The following is a 17,625-nucleotide window of genomic DNA, read 5'->3' as shown; positions in this document are numbered from 1 at the left end:
TCAAAGCCCCCAGTCAAACCTCCACCAGTGTCATGGGATCTCAACATCGTTCTCACCCAGCTGATGAAAACCCCTTTTGAGCCACTGAATTCCTGCCATCTGAAGTACTTGACCTGGAAGGTCATTTTCTTGGTGGCTGTTACTTCAGCTCATAGAGTCAGTGAGCTCCAAGCCCTGGTAGTGCATGCACCTTATATCAAGTTTCATCATAACAGAGTAGTCCTTCGCACTCACCCTAAGTTCTTGTCAAAGGTGGTGTCGGAGTTCGATCTGAACCAGTCAGTTGTCTTGCCAACATTCTTTCCCCGTCCTCATAACCGCCCTTGTGAAAGCAGTTTGCACACCTTGGACTGCAAGAGAGCACTGGCCTTTTACGTGGAGCGGACAAAGCCCTTCAGACAGTCCGCCCAGTTATTTGTTTCTTTTGATCCCAACAGGAGGGGAGTTGCCATCGGAAAACACACAATCTCCAACTGGCTAGCAGATTGCATTTCCTTCACTTACGCCCAAGCTGGGCTGACTGTGGAGGGCCATGTCACGACTTACAATGTTAGAGCCATGGCTGCGTCATTGGCTCACTTAGTCAGCCTCCATTGAGGAGATTTGCAAGGCTGCAACGTGGTCATCAGTCCACACATTCACATCTCACTACTGCTTTCAGCAGGATACCCGACGCGACAGTCGGGCAGTGGGTGCTGCAGAATTTGTTCAGAGTTTAGAATCCAACTCCACCCTCCTAGGCCCATTTCTGTTCTGTTCCAGGCTGCACTCTCACTTAGTTGTATTTCTTTTCAGGTCAATCTCTGTCATGTCCTCGCCGTTGCGAGGCCCAATTGACCAATGTTCATTGTTTTGAGTGAGCCTGGGGGCTAGGGATACCCCAATGGTGAGAATAATCCGCCTGCTTGTCCTTGAAGAAAATGAAGATGCATACCTATAGAAGGTATTCTCCGAGGACAGCAGGCTGATTATTCTCACATACCCGCCCTCCTCCCCTTGGAGTTGTTCTTGTTTCTGGTTTGCTTTTTTATTAAACCAAGGGACTCACGCTCCAGTCGAGGGCGGGAAGCCATTCGCGCATGCACGGTGCACTCAGCCCGCGCGATGGAGCGTTTGAGAGACTTCTTCATTTGCTCTCAAGTTTTTTCCGGTCTCCTGGGCCGTCGCGAACAACGGCCTAATGGTGAGAATAATCAGCCTGCTGTCCTCGGAGAATACCTGCTACAGGTATGTATCTTCATTATATTGGCCAGAGGGAAAATAGAATTCAGAACAGTCCCCATAAAATTAGTATGATGAAGGACTTCTAGAAAGCATTTGTAGAGTTTACTGTCAGTTGTAGCAGTCAGGCTATCACTCTTCATGGAGGAAATCCATCAATTTGTTGAGCTGCTGCCTCATCTGTCAATTGATGAGGCTGCAGCGCAGTGGTTGAGGTATCCAGTCAAGCTTTTCAAGATCATGGCTGCTATTTTAGTTCTAATTAGGGTATAGGTCCTGGAAATGATTGATTCACAGCTGAGTTCTTCCATGCAATTGCTCCTGTACTATCACCCTGGATACTGAAGCTATGTTATTCCCATGGGATAGAATCAGTTGGAGAGATTTTAAAAGTTGCATTATTGTTAGAAGAAGATTCTTAATTTTTGTTTCCTCAGTGCTGTTATGTATGTTACATTGTAACTTACTTTAAAATGTTATGATAGGCAAGACATAAATGTTTTAATAATATTGGTAATTAATTCCCAGAGTTGCACAAAGTCAGGTGTCAAGACAGCACAGTAATTGAAGGTTACTAATTCCAAATGACATAGCAAAAGCCTCCAAATATGTTTCTTTCTACACTACTGAAAGAACTTATTGAGGAATCAAAACTATTATCTCTTATCTCTTGACAGGACGTGAAGCACGTCTACCGCTGCGCATCAAAGGGGAAGGGATTGGGCCAAGACTTTTGTTCAACTTTGACCAGCTAGACATTGGGAAAGTCTTTGTGGGATCTGTTCATGGTTATGAAGTAAGTGCATATTTCTATTTTCCAGTGCACTAATTTGTGGTTTGTTGTCCATTTACCCCTAAACCCTGAACTTTATAGTAATTAAAAGGCCCATTTTAGATAGGTCATTGAGAGGGGAATTGAGATGTCCTGGCTCAGCATCCTGTTTCCAACAGTGGCCAATCCAGGTCACAAATACCTGACAAGATTTTATTTATTTATTTGTTTGTTTGTTTGTTTGTTGCATTTTAATCCCACATTTTCCCACCTATTTGCAGGCTCAATGTGGCTTACAATGTTCTGTAATGGCATTCGCCATTCCAGATTTAAAGATACAATTGGTATTACATAAATAACATGAATGACATAAAAGATCCTGAAAAAGTTCAATACATTTTATGCTGTTAATCCCAGAAATAAGCAGTGGATTTTCCCCAAGTCAATTTAATAGTGGTCTATGGACTTTTCCTTTAGGAAGTCGTGCAGACCTTTTTAAAACCCTGCTAAGCTAACTGCCTTTACCACATTGGCAACGAATTCCAGAGTTTAATTGCACGTTGACTGAAGAAAAAGTTTCTCCGATTCATTTTAAATTTACTACTTTGTAGCTTTATCGCATGGCCCCTAGTCCTAGTATTTATGGAAAGAGTAAACAAATGATTCACGTCTACCCGTTCCACTCCACTCATTATTTTATTTTATTTTATTTATTTATTTATTTTTTTTATTTATGATTTTACAATATTACATCCATTACAAAAATGTATTAGATACAGAGAATATATAAAGCACACTATAACATAATGAATATATTTGTTCTTATTTCGACCACAATCAACACCACATTATGAGGCAAGAAACTAGGAAAATCAAAAAAAAAAGAAAACAATTATTGAGTTTAATTTACTCTAATAAGAGGAAAGAACCTCCAGTTACTTGCTAGCCGATATAACAGCATTTTTAAAGTGGGATCTCAGGTTGAACATCAGTCTTACCATGTTCTTTTGATTCAATATATATTTGCATTTTCTTGGGGTCAAGGAACATATAATTAACACCATCAATAGAGACTAAACATCTGCATGGATATTTAAGAACAAAAGTCCCAGGTATTGCGAGGATTCGTGGTTTAAGCACCAAGAATTCTCGTCTCCGCTTTTGTGTCTCTTTATTAAGATCAGGAAAAATCTGGATCTTGGCTCCAAAGAAAAGTGCATTCATGTGTCGAAAAAACAATTTGAAGACATTATTTCTATCAAACTCAAGAGCAAATGTCACCAAGAGAGTTGTACGTTCGGTAACCACCTCTAGTGAACTCTCAAGGAACTTGGTCAAATTCATATCCAGATGAGATTGGGAACCCAGGGGTTGAGACCGAATTCCAGATATATAGCAAGCTCCAGTGATGGGAGGAAAACCCTCCACTGGGATTCCTAGGATTTCTCCAAAATATTTTTTAAGCATATCTTTAGCAGGAATTAACGGAGACTTAGGGAAATTAAGGAATCTCAAATTATTTCTCCTCCCCCGATTATCCAGATACTCTAGCTTTTTAGCTAGAATATCTCTATCTTTTACCAAAGTTCCTGTCAGATCTTGAATTTTCTTTAACTCTCCTCCCAAGGCGTCAGTTTTTACTTGATTTTCTTGTATCTTCCCACACAGCTGCTCTTGGGTTTGCTTTAAACTAACAATTTCTTCTTTTATGGACATTGTTACCTTAGTTAGGCTGGTGTTCATCCCCTGTATAGCATCCCACAACCGCTCGAGCGTTATCACAGCTGGTTTTATTCTCTCACCGCTTATCCCCGGAGGTGCCACCAGGACAGGAGTGAGTGCAGGGCTCCTCGCACCCAAATCTGTAGCCGATGTATTCTCTGGTGTTGACGCTTCCACGGGGCCTCCTCTGGTTGCTAATGCACTAAACTCTTCGGTTTGCGTTTGCTGCCCCTCCGATAGAGAGCAAACACTTCCGGGTCGCGGTGGAGCTGTGAAGGGAGGCGGACTAAGTGACGCCGCCTCAATGCTGTGGTCCGATAGGCCAGCTACGGACCCCATCGTCGCGGGTGCTGGTGTTCTATTCATCTGGACTCCGTACTTCTCCAACGTTTGTTGCCGGAGCGCCGGGCTTCCAGGGCAGGAGGAGGACTGAATCCCTGTTTTCCCCTTCCTTTTCCCCATGAATCTTCAAGGGGAAGAGTGCCGCTTACTCAGGTAACGCTGTCGGGTTTCGGGAGTTCAGAGTCTGCTTCCTCTCAAATCGCCATCTTGCCTCGTCCGAGCAGTTCTTAACGCGTCACATACACATTACAGGGGTGGGACTCTCCACTCATTATTTTAAAGACCTCTATCATATCTCCCCTCAGCCTTCTTTTCTCCAAGCTGAAGAGCCCTACCCGCTTTAGCCTTTCCTCATAAGGGAAGTCGTCCCATTCCATTTATCATTTTAATCGCCCTTCTCTGTGCCTTTTCTAATTCCACTCTGTTTGTTGAGATGCGGTGACCAGAATTGAACCCAATATTTGAGGTGCAGTCGCACCATGGACTGATACAAAAGCATTATAACATCCTCACTTTTGTTTTCCATTCCTTTCCTAATAATACCTAACATTCTATTTGCTTTCTTAGCCGCCGCAGCACACTGAGCAGAAGGTTTCAACGTATCATCAACAACGATGCCGAGATCCCTTTCTTGGTCGGTGGCTCCTAACGAGGAACCTTGCATTACATAGCTATAGTTCACGTTCCTCTATCCCACATGCATCACTTTGCACTTGCTTATATTAAACATCATCTGCCATTTAGACACCCAGTCTCGTAAGGTCCTCTTGTAATTTTTCATAATCCGCTCACGATTTAACATCTTTGAATAGCGTTATGTCATCAGCAAATACTCAAGATGGCCGACAGGTGAGGAGGCCAGAAACGAGCTCCTTAGACCCCGAGGGAACAGGCCCATTCAGACCATCCGGGTGACCCTCCAACCGGACCGGAATGGAACGGGATTAACCCAAAGATAACCTCTGAAATACCGGACAGCGACAGCCTCACTGGTACTACACACGGGTGAAAGACCTGAGGCTGATCGCAGCACTCCGTCCATCCATCTCACAGCTCGACCCATAGCCTCGACCTATCCATGACCGGGCGATAATCCAGCTGCACTGACCAACCGACTGAGCGATCCCGAAGCAGACTGCGACTGCTCGATCGACTCGTTATCCGACCCGACCAGCCATGCTAAGACCTGCTGAGTCTGACCGACAGCGCTGACTGAAGGCCTGGTGAAAACAGCTATGAGGTCGCACTCCCGAACTGTACCGGCAATTCTCCAAGGACAAGCAGGCTGCTTGTTCTCACTGATGGGTGACGTCCACGGCAGCCCCTCCAATCGGAACTTCTCTAGCAAAGGCCTTTGCTAGTCCTCGCGCGCCGATGCACATCGCGCATGAGCGGCCGTCTTCCCGCCCGAACCGGCTCGTGTTCGTCAGTCTTCTTTTGTCCGCGCTCGGTACGGTCGTGTTTGCACCGTTCGCGCCTCTTAATTTGACCCTCGCGCGTCTTTTGACTTTTCGCTTACAAAAAAAAAAAAAAAAGGATTTCGGAGAAGGGCCTTACGGTCTTTTTCCCTTCCCCGTACTTCTAGTTTTTGGCCCCGATAAGTTTTCTTTCGTTTTCGGGGTAAGCCCTTTGAGGCCTCGGGTCGAGTTTTTTATTCCCCTTCTTTTTGGTGCCTTACCGCAATTACGAGTTTTGATTTTGCCGGCGTGATTTTTCCGCCCATGTCATCGAAGTCTCCCAGCGGCTTCAAGAAGTGCACCCAATGCGCCCGGGTAATCTCGCTCACTGATAGGCACGCGTCGTGTCTTCAGTGTCTGGGGGCTGGGCACCGCCCGCAGGCCTGTAGTCTTTGCGCCCTTTTACAGAAAAGGACTACCTGAGTCCTTTTCTGTAAAAGGGTGCAAAGACTGGGCGAGATTGGCCCAGTGGAACGATTTGTTCTCGGGTCTTCGTTGGCATCGGCACCGGGGAGTATCGAGTGCATCGACGTCGACAGCGTCAAGACCTCCGCCCTCGGCCGCGACTGTATCGATTGCATCGAGGCATCGACCCTCTGCATCGTCGGGGCCGAGACATCGGAAGGCTGCGTCGGCGTCGGTGGTACCGGGACCTCCACTAGTGCTAATGTCTTCGGACGGTGGTGCTTCGTCTGGAGTGCAGGTGAGGGCTGTCCATTCCCCTGCTGGTGGCGGTGAGCCTTCGGATGGGTCTCCCCCTACCCTAAGGGCTCCTGCGGTACAGCCCCCCCGAGACCGACCGGCCTCGGCCCCGAGAAAGAGACGGCTGGATTCTACGTCCTCCTCGTCGGTACCGGGAAGCTCCGGTGACATGCTTCTTTTGAAAAAGTCAAAGAAGCATTGACACCGGTCTCCTTCCCGCGTCGGTACCGAGAGCTCTGGGTCGCCGAGGGAGTCGGCACCCAGCAGGCATCGGCACCGGGAGGACCGCTCACCCTCTGTTCAGGAGGTGTCGATGCGCTCCACCTTGGACAGCCCGGAACAGCCTCCACGCCCGAAACAGACTCTGACTTCGACTCCTGCATCGGCTTCCATGTCTTTCTCCACAGCCGCCCTGCACGAGAGTCTCCGGGCCGTTCTCCCAGAGATCCTGGGAGAGCTGTTGCGCCCTTCCCCTCCGGTACTGGGGGTGCTTGTGCCACCGGTACCATCGAGTGAGGCGCCGGCTGGCCCCTTGCCCGGGGTGAGGTCTCCGACATCGGTGCCGCTTGCGGTACCGACTGCGGTCGCCTCCCAGGAAGGCTCCCCGACGACGTCGGTGGAGGGAGCTTCGCCGGTGCGGGCGAGGGAGTCTACCTCTCGACGCTCCCACCGTGGCCGTGGTTCCACGGAGTCGAACCGGGCACGGCTTCAGACGCAGGTCCGTGAACTTGTGTCTGATACCGATGGTGAGGCCTCGTGGGAGGAGGAGGAGGACATCAGATATTTCTCTAATGAGGAGTCTGATGGCCTTCTTTCTGATCCCACTCCCTCCCCTGAAAGGCAGCTTTCTCCTCCCGAGAGTCTGTCTTTTGCGGCCTTTGTCCGGGAGATGTCTACGGCCATCCCCTTCCCGGTGGTTGTGGAGGACGAGCCCAGGGCTGAAATGTTTGAGCTCCTGGACTATCCTTCTCCACCTAAGGAAGCGTTCACAGTACCCATGCATCATGTCCTAAAAAAGACATTGCTGGCGAACTGGACCAAGCCTTTAAGTAATCCCCACATTCCCAAGAAGATCGAGTCCCAGTACCGGATCCATGGGGACCCAGAGCTGATGCGCACTCAGTTGCCTCACGACTCTGGAGTTGTGGATCTGGCCCTAAAGAAGGCTAAGAGTTCTAGAGAGCATGCTTCGGCGCCCCCGGGCAAAGACTAGAACCTTAGACTCCTTTGGGAGGAAGGCCTACCATTCCTCTATGCTCGTGGCCAAAATTCAGTCCTACCAGCTCTACACGAGCATACACATGCGGAACAATGTGCGGCAGTTGGCGGGCTTGGTGGACAAGCTCCCTCCTGAGCAAGCCAAGCCATTTCAGGAGGTGGTCAGGCAGCTGAAGGCGTGCAGAAAATTCCTGGCCAGAGGGGTGTATGACACCTTTGATGTTGCGTCCAGGGCCGCTGCTCAAGGTGTGGTGATGCGCAGACTCTCATGGCTGCGTGCCTCCGACCTGGAGAATAGGATCCAGCAGCGGATTGTGGACTCGCCTTGCCTTGCGGACAATATTTTTGGAGAGAATGTCGAACAGGTGGTAGAACAGCTCTACCAGCGGGATACCGCTTTCGACAAGTTCTCCCGCCGGCAGCCTTCAGCTTCTACCTCTACAGGTAGACGTTTTTATGGGGGAAGGAAGACTGTTCCCTACTCTTCTGGTAAGCGTAGGTACAATCCTCCTTCTCGACAGCCTGCGGCCCAGGCTAAGCCCCGCGCGCTCGCTCTCGTCAGCAGCGTGCACCTCAGCAAGGCCCCTTGGCTCCCCAGCAAAAGCAAGGGACGAGCTTTTGACTGGCTCCAGCAGAGCATAGCCGACATCCAAGTGTCAGTGCCGGGCGATCTACCGGTCGGAGGGAGGTTGAAAGTTTTTCACCAAAGGTGGCCTCTCATAACCTCTGATCAGTGGGTTCTTCAAATAGTCCGGCAAGGATACACCCTCAATTTGGCCTCAAAACCTCCAAATTGTCCACCGGGAGCTCAGTCTTACAGCTTCCAGCACAAGCAGTTACTTGCAGAGGAACTCTCCGCCCTTCTCAGCGCCAATGCGGTTAAGCCCGTGCCATCCGGGCAAGAAGGGCTGGGATTCTATTCCAGGTACTTCCTTGTGGAAAAGAAAACGGGGGATGCGTCCCATCCTAGACCTAAGGGCCCTGAACAAAATATCTGGTCAAGGAAAAGTTCAGGATGCTTTCCCTGGGCACCCTTCTTCCCATGATTCAGGAAAACGATTGGCTATGCTCTGTGGACTTGAAGGACGCCTACACGCACATCCCGATACTGCCAGCTCACAGACAGTATCTGCGATTTCAGCTGGGCACACGTCACTTCCAGTACTGTGTGCTACCCTTTGGGCTCGCCTCTGCGCCCAGAGTGTTCACGGTGCTTGGCTGTAGTAGTAGCAGCACTTCGCAGGCTGAGGGTACACATGTTCCCATATCTCGGCTATTGGCTGGTGAAGAACACATCCGAGGCAGGAGCTCTACAGTCCATGCAGATGACTATTCGCCTCCTGGAGCTACTGCGGTTTGTGATAAATTATCCAAAGTCCCATCTTCTCCCAGTACAGAGACTCAAATTCATAGGAGCTCTGCTGGATTCTCGGACGGCTCGTGCCTATCTCCCAGAGTTGAGGGCCAACAACTTGTTATCCCTCGTCTCGCGGGTGCGAGCGTCCCAGCAGATCACAGCTCGGCAGATGTTGAGATTGTTGGGTCACATGGCCTCCACAGTTCATGTGACTCCCATGGCCCGCCTTCACATGAGATCTGCTCAATGGACCCTAGCTTCCCAGTGGTTTCAGGCTGCTGGGGATCTAGAAGACGTGATCCACCTGTCCACGGGTTTTCTCAAATCCCTGTATTGGTGGACGATTTGGTCCAATTTGACTCTGGGACGTCCTTTCCAAATTCCTCAGCCACAAAAAGTGCTGACTACGGATGCGTCTCTCCTGGGGTGGGGAGCTCATGTCGATGGGCTTCACACCCAGGGAAGCTGGTCCCTCCAGGAACGCGATCTGCAGATCAATCTTCTGGAGTTGCGAGCGGTCTGGAACGCTCTGAAGGCTTTCAGAGATCGGCTGTCCCACCAAATTATCCAAATTCAGACAGACAACCAGGTTGCCATGTATTACATCAACAAGCAGGGGGGCACCGGATCTCGCCCCCTGTGTCAGGAAGCCGTCAGCATGTGGCTCTGGGCTCGTCGTCACGGCATGGTGCTCCAAGCCACATATCTGGCAGGCGTAAACAACAGTCTGGCCGACAGACTGAGCAGGATTATGCAACCTCACGAGTGGTCGCTCAATTCCCGAGTAGTGCGCCAGATCTTCCAGGTGTGGGGCACCCCCTTGGTAGATCTCTTTGCATCTCGAGCCAACCACAAAGTCCCTCAGTTCTGTTCCAGGCTTCAGGCCCACGGCAGACTGGCATCGGATGCCTTCCTGCTGGACTGGGGGGAGGGTCTGCTGTATGCTTATCCTCCCATACCTCTGGTGGGGAAGACTTTGTTGAAACTCAAGCAAGACCGAGGCACCATGATTCTGATTGCTCCTTTTTGGCCGCGTCAGATCTGGTTCCCTCTTCTTCTGGAGTTGTCCTCCAAAGAACCATGTGGAGTGTTTTCCGATCCTCATCACACAGGATGAAGGGGCGCTTCTGCATCCCAGCCTCCAGTCTCTGGCTCTCACGGCCTGGATGTTGAGAGCGTAGACTTTGCCTCTTTAGGTCGGTCAGAGGGTGTCTCCCGCATCTTGCTTGCTTCCAGGAAAGATTCCACTAAGAGGAGTTACTTCTTTCTATGGAGGAGGTTTGCCGTCTGGTGTGACAGCAAGGCCCTAGATCCTCGCTCTTGTCCTACACAGACCCTGCTTGAATACCTTCTGCACTTGTCTGAGTCTGGTCTCAAGACCAACTCTGTAAGGGTTCACCTTAGTGCAATCAGTGCATACCATTACCGTGTGGAAGGTAAGCCGATCTCAGGACAGCCTTTAGTTGTTCGCTTCATGAGAGGTTTGCTTTTGTCAAAGCCCCCTGTCAAACCTCCTACAGTGTCATGGGATCTCAATGTCATTCTCACCCAGCTGATGAAACCTCCTTTTGAGCCACTGAACTCCTGCCATCTGAAGTACTTGACCTGGAAGGTCATTTTCTTGGTGGCAGTTACTTCAGCTCGTAGAGTCAGTGAGCTTCAGGCCCTGGTAGCCCAGGCCCCTTACACCAAATTTCATCATAACAGAGTAGTCCTCCGCACTCACCCTAAGTTCTTGCCAAAGGTTGTGTCGGAGTTCCATCTGAACCAGTCAATTGTCTTGCCAACATTCTTTCCCCGTCCTCATTCCTGCCCTGCTGAACGTCAGCTGCACACATTGGACTGCAAGAGAGCATTGGCCTTCTATCTGGAGCGGACACAGCCCAACAGACAGTCCTCCCAAATGTTTGTTTCTTTTGATCCCAACAGGAGGGGAGTGGCTGTGGGGAAACGCACCATATCCAATTGGCTAGCAGATTGCATTTCCTTCACTTACGCTCAGGCTGGGCTGGCTCTTGAGGGTCATGTCACGGCTCATAATGTTAGAGCCATGGCAGCGTCGGTAGCCCTCTTGAAGTCAGCCACTATTGAAGAGATTTGCAAAGCTGTGACGTGGTCATCTGTCCACACATTCACATCTCATTACTGCCTGCAGCAGGATACCCGACGCGACAGTCGGTTCGGGCAGTCAGTGCTTCAGAATCTGTTCGGGGTTTAGAATCCAACTCCACCCCCCTAGGCCCATGTTTATTCTGTTCCAGGCTGCACTCTCAGTTAGTTGGATAAGTTGTTAGGTCAATCTCAGTTATGTCCTCGCCGTTGCGAGGCCCAATTGACCATGGTTGTTGTTTTGAGTGAGCCTGGGGGCTAGAGATACCCCATCAGTGAGAACAAGCAGCCTGCTTGTCCTCGGAGAAAGCGAATGCTACATACCTGTAGAAGGTATTCTCCGAGGACAGCAGGCTGATTGTTCTCACAAACCCGCCCGCCTCCCCTTTGGAGTTGTGTCTTCCCTTGTCTTTGTCTTGCTACATATGGGACTGACGAATACGAGCCGGTTTCGGGCAGGAAGACGGCCGCGCATGCGCGGTGCGCATCGGCGCACGAGGACTAGCAATGGCCTTTGCTAGAGAAGTTCTGATTGGAGGGGCTGCCGTGGACGTCACCCATCAGTGAGAACAATCAGCCTGCTGTCCTCGGAGAATACCTTCTACAGGTATGTAGCATTCGCTATATTCCCCGGAGGAGCCTGACCGCTGCAAAGTACACCACCCGGGTGAAGATCAGCCCGAGAAAACCGGAATCGCTGGAAGATCCTCAGAGACCGCCCAATGCGAGATGCGCTTGAGGGGCGAACGGGACCAACGAGCGAGCCACAGCGACAGACCCAGTCACCGACCGAAGCAGCGATCGGATCGCCCAACTGGCGAAACAGATTGCAGCGTGGTGCTGGGAGAGACAAGCGGAGACCGCGAGCAGAGAAAAATCAACTCACCACAGCGTTCCTTCATAATAACCTTGGAAGAGGAGGCAGTAGATGAGCACCAACTGCTGAAGGGTCCGAATCGCGAGGAAATCGCCAGGTAGGACGATTGGGAAACCCAAGACCCGATCCGGGGAGAACCCACGTGGCAGTTCACTAACAATGAGCTCTACTCCTCCTCACAGAAGAACTGGAATCAAGGGAGTCTTACAGACCCGAGTAAGCTACATAGCCCTTTAAAAACTGGATAGCTGCTTTGATGTAACTGCATGCACCGCTCATAGTAGTAAGAATTAAAAGTTTTCTGCTTTGCTTTGTTATAAATAGAAGGCTAATGAACTCTGCCAAAGTAGCACCATTCTCTGCAAAGATTTAAATGCAGAAGCTTTTAAACATTTTAAATAGAAGGCAAATAAGCTGTTTTGCCAAGATAGCATTATTCTCTGTAATGATTTAAATTTAAATCCAAATGCTTTGCGTTGCCTTGTTCTTAATACAAGACAAATGAACTGCTTTTTCCTAATTGTAAGGCAAAGGAAATAGTCGAGTTCACCGCTCACAGCTCTGATTTATAGATGGTTGTCTTATTTTGCTTTGCTCTGAATATCAGGCAAATGAGCCACCTTGTTTCACTGTAAGATATTTGGAAATAACATATACCGCTCACAGTAATGCTTTAAATGTAAACGCTGGCTTTGCTTTGTTCTGCTTCCGAATGTACCGCTCACAGTAATGCTTGGCTCTGCTTCTTATTGTACCGCTCACAGTAATGCTTAAATGTAAATGCTGGCTGGCTTTGCTTCTAAATGTAAACCAAGTAAGATCAACATGAACTGGTGACAAGCTTAAGGCAAGTGAGATCTGATTGAACTAACGCAGAATACACTGCCCAGACTGAACTGCCTCGCGCTGATCACAACTCTCATAGATACGATGTGGATACCGCAGATTTGGACTGACCACAGGGTTCACTGCAACTGAGACTTGCATCACTTACACTCCTGCAAACAAGATCTACCTCTAAGCGCACTACCCCACTGAACCAGATGCCGCTTGCTCTTATGTACTATTCTCACATGGTATTGTTTATTCTATACACTGCTGCCTAGAAATCGCTGTGGTGCCTTAAATGCTGATATGAACCCCAGCAAAACACTCCTAACTCTCTACTGTCTCTCCCTACTCCTACACGTATACACAACCCATGACACAGATAACAACAACCCCATAACTCACAAATCACACACCACTTACACACACAATGCCCACCCAAACAAATAACAAAAACCATGACAAACCTAACACCCATGGACACCAACAGAGGATATCAAAAGAAGACACCAAACCAACACATCAAGAAAACAGACAATTGATAAAAATCACAACAAACTCAAACTTAAGGAAGCAACACCAATTAATACAAATAGGATACACCAACGCCAGATCAATAATCAAGAAAACTACAACGATAGCTGACTGGATAACCGCAGATAACCTTGACTTCCTTCTCATCAATGAAACTTGGATGCATAATTCCAAAGACCCGATAATCATAGAGCTATGTCCACCAGGATACAAAATCACTCATTGGACAAGAGAAGGAAAAAGAGGCGGAGGCATAGCTATAATTTATAAATCCCAATTCACAGTTACAACAACAGCTGCATCAATCCTCCCCCAACTCGAAATAGCCACAGTTAGAATCACCCACCCTAACCTACATGATCAACTAAACATAATCCTATTCTACTGACCCCCGGCTAACTGGCAAGACGCACAGACACACTTCACAGACTTCATATCAAATACTTGTCTGTCCTCCCAAAATGTCCTCATAGCAGGAGACATAAACCTCCATCTTGAAGACACAAACTCAAACAACGTACACGAATGCAAGGAATTCCTCCAACTATGGGAGATCCACTGGCCTAACATGCAACCCACCCACAAAAAAGGACACACACTAGACATCATAACTCATAAATTTTCATCAGAAGCGAACCTCATATTCAGGGATACAAAATGGACAATCACACCATGGTCAGATCACTACAAGGCAACCACCTCCCTCCTCTGGAAAACAAAAGAGAAACAACAAAAACAAGAAAAGAAAATCTACATTACGAGAGGCAAAATAGACCCTCCAACATTCTGGCAACAAATATATACCGAGGAATGGACTACAACTACAGAATCACCCCAATTTCTACAAGAATGGGACAACAGATGCAGAACAGTGCTAGACAAAATAGCACCGCTCCAAACGAGAACCTCACATAGGAACAACTCAATCCCATGGTTTAATGAAGAATTGAAAGAACTAGAAACACAGGTCAGAAGAATAGAAAGGGCATGGAGCAAAAAAAAAAGATGAACACACACTCAAAGAGTGGAAACAAGTAGAAAGAAAATACAAAAACAAAATCAGACATACCAAAAGAACGCATTACAAAACTATAATAGGACCAAACTACAAGGACACGCACAAACTCTTTTCACTTGTAAACAATCTCCTAAATACCACACGGGTCACCTCGAATAGCACAGACACCCCATCGGCAACCAACCTAGCGAACTATTTCAACGAAAAAATTACAAAGTTACGACGCCTGATACCGAGCAATACCATTGAGTACACAAGCATCCTTGAATGCTTAGACCCAAATCCTGGGGAATACCCAGCCGATTGATCATGGACCAATTTTGACCTGATCTCAATAAATGAACTCACACACTGGCTCAGTAAATATGCCAAATCTCAATGCAAACTTGACACTTGCCCTACCAGCCTAATAAGATCCGCACCCAAACAATTCAAACAAGACCTCACGAACCAAATAAACTTTAGACTCATAAATGGACTCTTCCCCACGGGAAATGGAAATATCTTACTCACTCCTCTGCCTAAAGATACCAAGAAAAGCACAATGGACTTAACCAACTACCGACCAGTCGCTTCCATCCCACTCACAACAAAATTGATGGAAGGCATAGTGACGAAACAACTCACGGAATACCTGACCAAACACTCAATTCTACATGAGTCTCAATCAGGATTTCGATCAAATCATAGTACTGAAACTGTACTAGTGTCGGCAATGAACACATTCAAAACAACGATCGCAACTGGCAAGAACATACTCATTCTACAATTCGATATGTCTAGTGCCTTCGACATGGTGGATCATGGAATACTATTACACCTACTAGAGTACTTCGGAATCGGAGGCCCAGTTCTCAAATGGTTTGAAGGATTCCTCACCACCAGATCCTACCAAGTAATAACGAATATGGACAGATCACCACCTTGGAGACCAGAATGCGGAGTGCCCCAAAGATCCCCCCTCTCACCAACTATCTTCAACCTAATGATGATACCACTAACCAAACTCCTAGCCAACCAAAACCTTAACCCCTACATATACGCTGATGATGTTACGATCCATATCCCGTTCAAAAGCAACTTAAATGAAATAACCAACGAGATCAACCAGAGTTTCCAGACTATGCACTCTTGGGCGGACTCATTCAAGCTAAAACTCAACGCAGAAAAAACTCAATGTCTAGTTCTCACCTCCCAATACAATACAAACAACTACCCTACAATAACCACACCCTACTGCACACTTCCTATCTCAGAAAATCTGAAAATCCTTGGAGTCACCATTGACCGAAACCTCACTCTCGATACCCACGCGAAGAACACGACGAAAAAATGTTCCAATCGATGTGGAAACTCAAAAGAATAAAACCTTTCTTCCCAAGAAACATCTTCCGCATCCTAGTACAGTCACTAGTAATAAGCCACTTGGACTACTGTAACGCTCTGTACGCAGGCTGCAAAGAACAGACCATCAAGAAACTCCAGACAGCCCAGAACACCGCAGCCAGACTCATTTTTGGAACACCTAAATATGAAAGTGCAAAACCCCTCAGAGAGAAACTGCACTGGCTCCCGCTCAAGGAACGAATTGAGTTCAAGATCTGCACAACTGTACACAAAATCATTCATGCAGATGCCCCACTCCATATGCTAAACCTAGTGGACTTACTGCCCAGGAATGGCAAAAGATCGGCCCGCAAATTCCTCAACCTGAACTTCCCCAGCTGTAAAGGAATGAAATACAAACAGGCTTATGCCACTACCTTTGCTTACAAAAGCACACAGTATTGGAATGCACTACCCATGGCCCTGAAAACCATAACCAATCTAACAAGCTTTCGCAAAGCTCTGAAAACACATCTCTTCAACAGAGCCTACAAAAGTCACCCTCAATGAAACATATCATTCCTTAAACTACATAAGGCACCGGGAGCAGACGACTTCCGGTGGGGGATGGAGCAGTGAGGAAGCAGGAAAGAGCTGCTCCGGAGCGCCTAAGATAATCTGCATTTAGTACCCAACCCAATCGCGAAGGCTAGTAAAAGGAGCACTCCCCGACAGTCCGTGAGCTCTCCGAATCTCAACAACCGCGTTGTGAGAGCCGATGGCGTCTAAATCGGCAAGGAAAGACTTGAAAGAGAAAACCCGCATTAGCGAAAACAAGATGGCGGATAAAATCGCCGACACCCAGCCCATCATGGGCGGCAGAAATTACAGAGGAGGTGAAAGCGGCGGTCGAACAAGCAGTGGGGAAGAAGCTGCAATTAATACTGGATAAATTAGAAAGCTTTGATGAGCGGCACGCTCAAATGATGACGGAATTGCAAGCGGTGCAACAAAGAGTGGGACAAGCAGAAGAGGATATATTGAAAATATCTGAAGGACAGCCGCAAATTCGTACCCGATTGACAGAAGTTGAAGCGAAGTTGGAGGACTTAGAAAATCGCGCTAGGAGAAATAATCTCCGCCTCGTGGGACTCCCGGAGGTATTACCAGAGCGCGACCTGTGCACGTTTCTGGAAAAATGGCTGCCTAACACGCTAGAGCAAACTGGGCTGCTGGGGGCTCTGCGAGTAGAGAGAGCACACAGACTAGGACAGAGGAGAGAAGAGGCAAACAGACCACGAGTAGTCATCTTCCGAATCCTCAACTATGCACATAAAGTATTAATTTTACAGGCACTGCGGAACGGACAGAAGCTGGAGTACCAGGGCATGAGAATACTTTGCTTCCAAGACTACTCAATAAAAGTTTCCATGGCACGAAAGGGCTTTGCTCCCTTGTGCACTAAGCTGTTTGGCTTGAAATATAAATTCAGCTTGATGTACCCTGCTAAACTTAAAATACTTGATAATGGTAAAGCTGTATTCTTTGATAAAGTGGAGGAAGCATCATCATATGTAGACAGAATGCTGGCGGCTAACCAAGCTAATTAAAGATTACGGCGCAGCGGAGAAAAGGCGATAACAGAAAACAGCACATTTGATGGACAATTTATAAGGCATCAGAAGGTGGAACGGATTGGTGGTTGGACCAGGGCCCAGGCAGTCGGACTGAACATTGATGTAGAACTTAAGCTGCAGTGGATGGAAGACGCCTGGGACTCTCATGTGAGGTGGACTCATAGACTGGGGGGGGGGGGGGAACTCGAATAAAGGAGGAGGGTGGGGGTTAAGACCATTAACAGCTAGAAAGCGGCGCTCCAACCGCTATTAAACTGGAAGTTATGCCTATAGGCATGGGAATGGAGAAGGGAAGGAGTAGAGATGGGATCGGGGAGGGGGGGAGCATGGGAGGGTGGATAGTGGGAGGGAAAGAAGGGAAGCGGGGGAGGGGGGAAGGGGAGACGGGGAACATCCTGTACAAATGTAAAGCGTATTTGATCCCAAACCATGAACATGGGTTAGACTGTATGGCAAAATGTACCGAAGGAGAGATCGCCGGGAGAGTGAAGGCTGGGACACTCTC

The 17,625-nt window shown here is 48.2% G+C and overlaps 1 protein-coding gene across 1 annotated transcript in view; it reads left to right on the top strand.

Moving 5' to 3' along the window:
• Positions 1-1,104: 1,104 nt before the first annotated feature.
• LOC115458860 (hydrocephalus-inducing protein-like) overlaps positions 1,105-17,625 on the top strand; it is a 174,920-nt gene continuing 158,399 nt past the window's right edge. Inside the window, exons 1-2 of the mRNA XM_030188698.1 lie at positions 1,105-1,183; positions 1,899-2,017. Of these exons, the coding sequence (XP_030044558.1) occupies positions 1,105-1,183; positions 1,899-2,017 (198 nt within the window). The remainder of the gene's footprint in view (positions 1,184-1,898; positions 2,018-17,625) is intronic.

Source organism: Microcaecilia unicolor, unplaced genomic scaffold (assembly GCF_901765095.1).
Source record: "Microcaecilia unicolor unplaced genomic scaffold, aMicUni1.1, whole genome shotgun sequence".
In the NCBI taxonomy this organism is placed as follows: Eukaryota; Metazoa; Chordata; class Amphibia; order Gymnophiona; family Siphonopidae; genus Microcaecilia; species Microcaecilia unicolor.
Note: the sequence above shows the minus strand (reverse complement) of the source record. Positions and strands in the feature narration are given on the sequence as shown.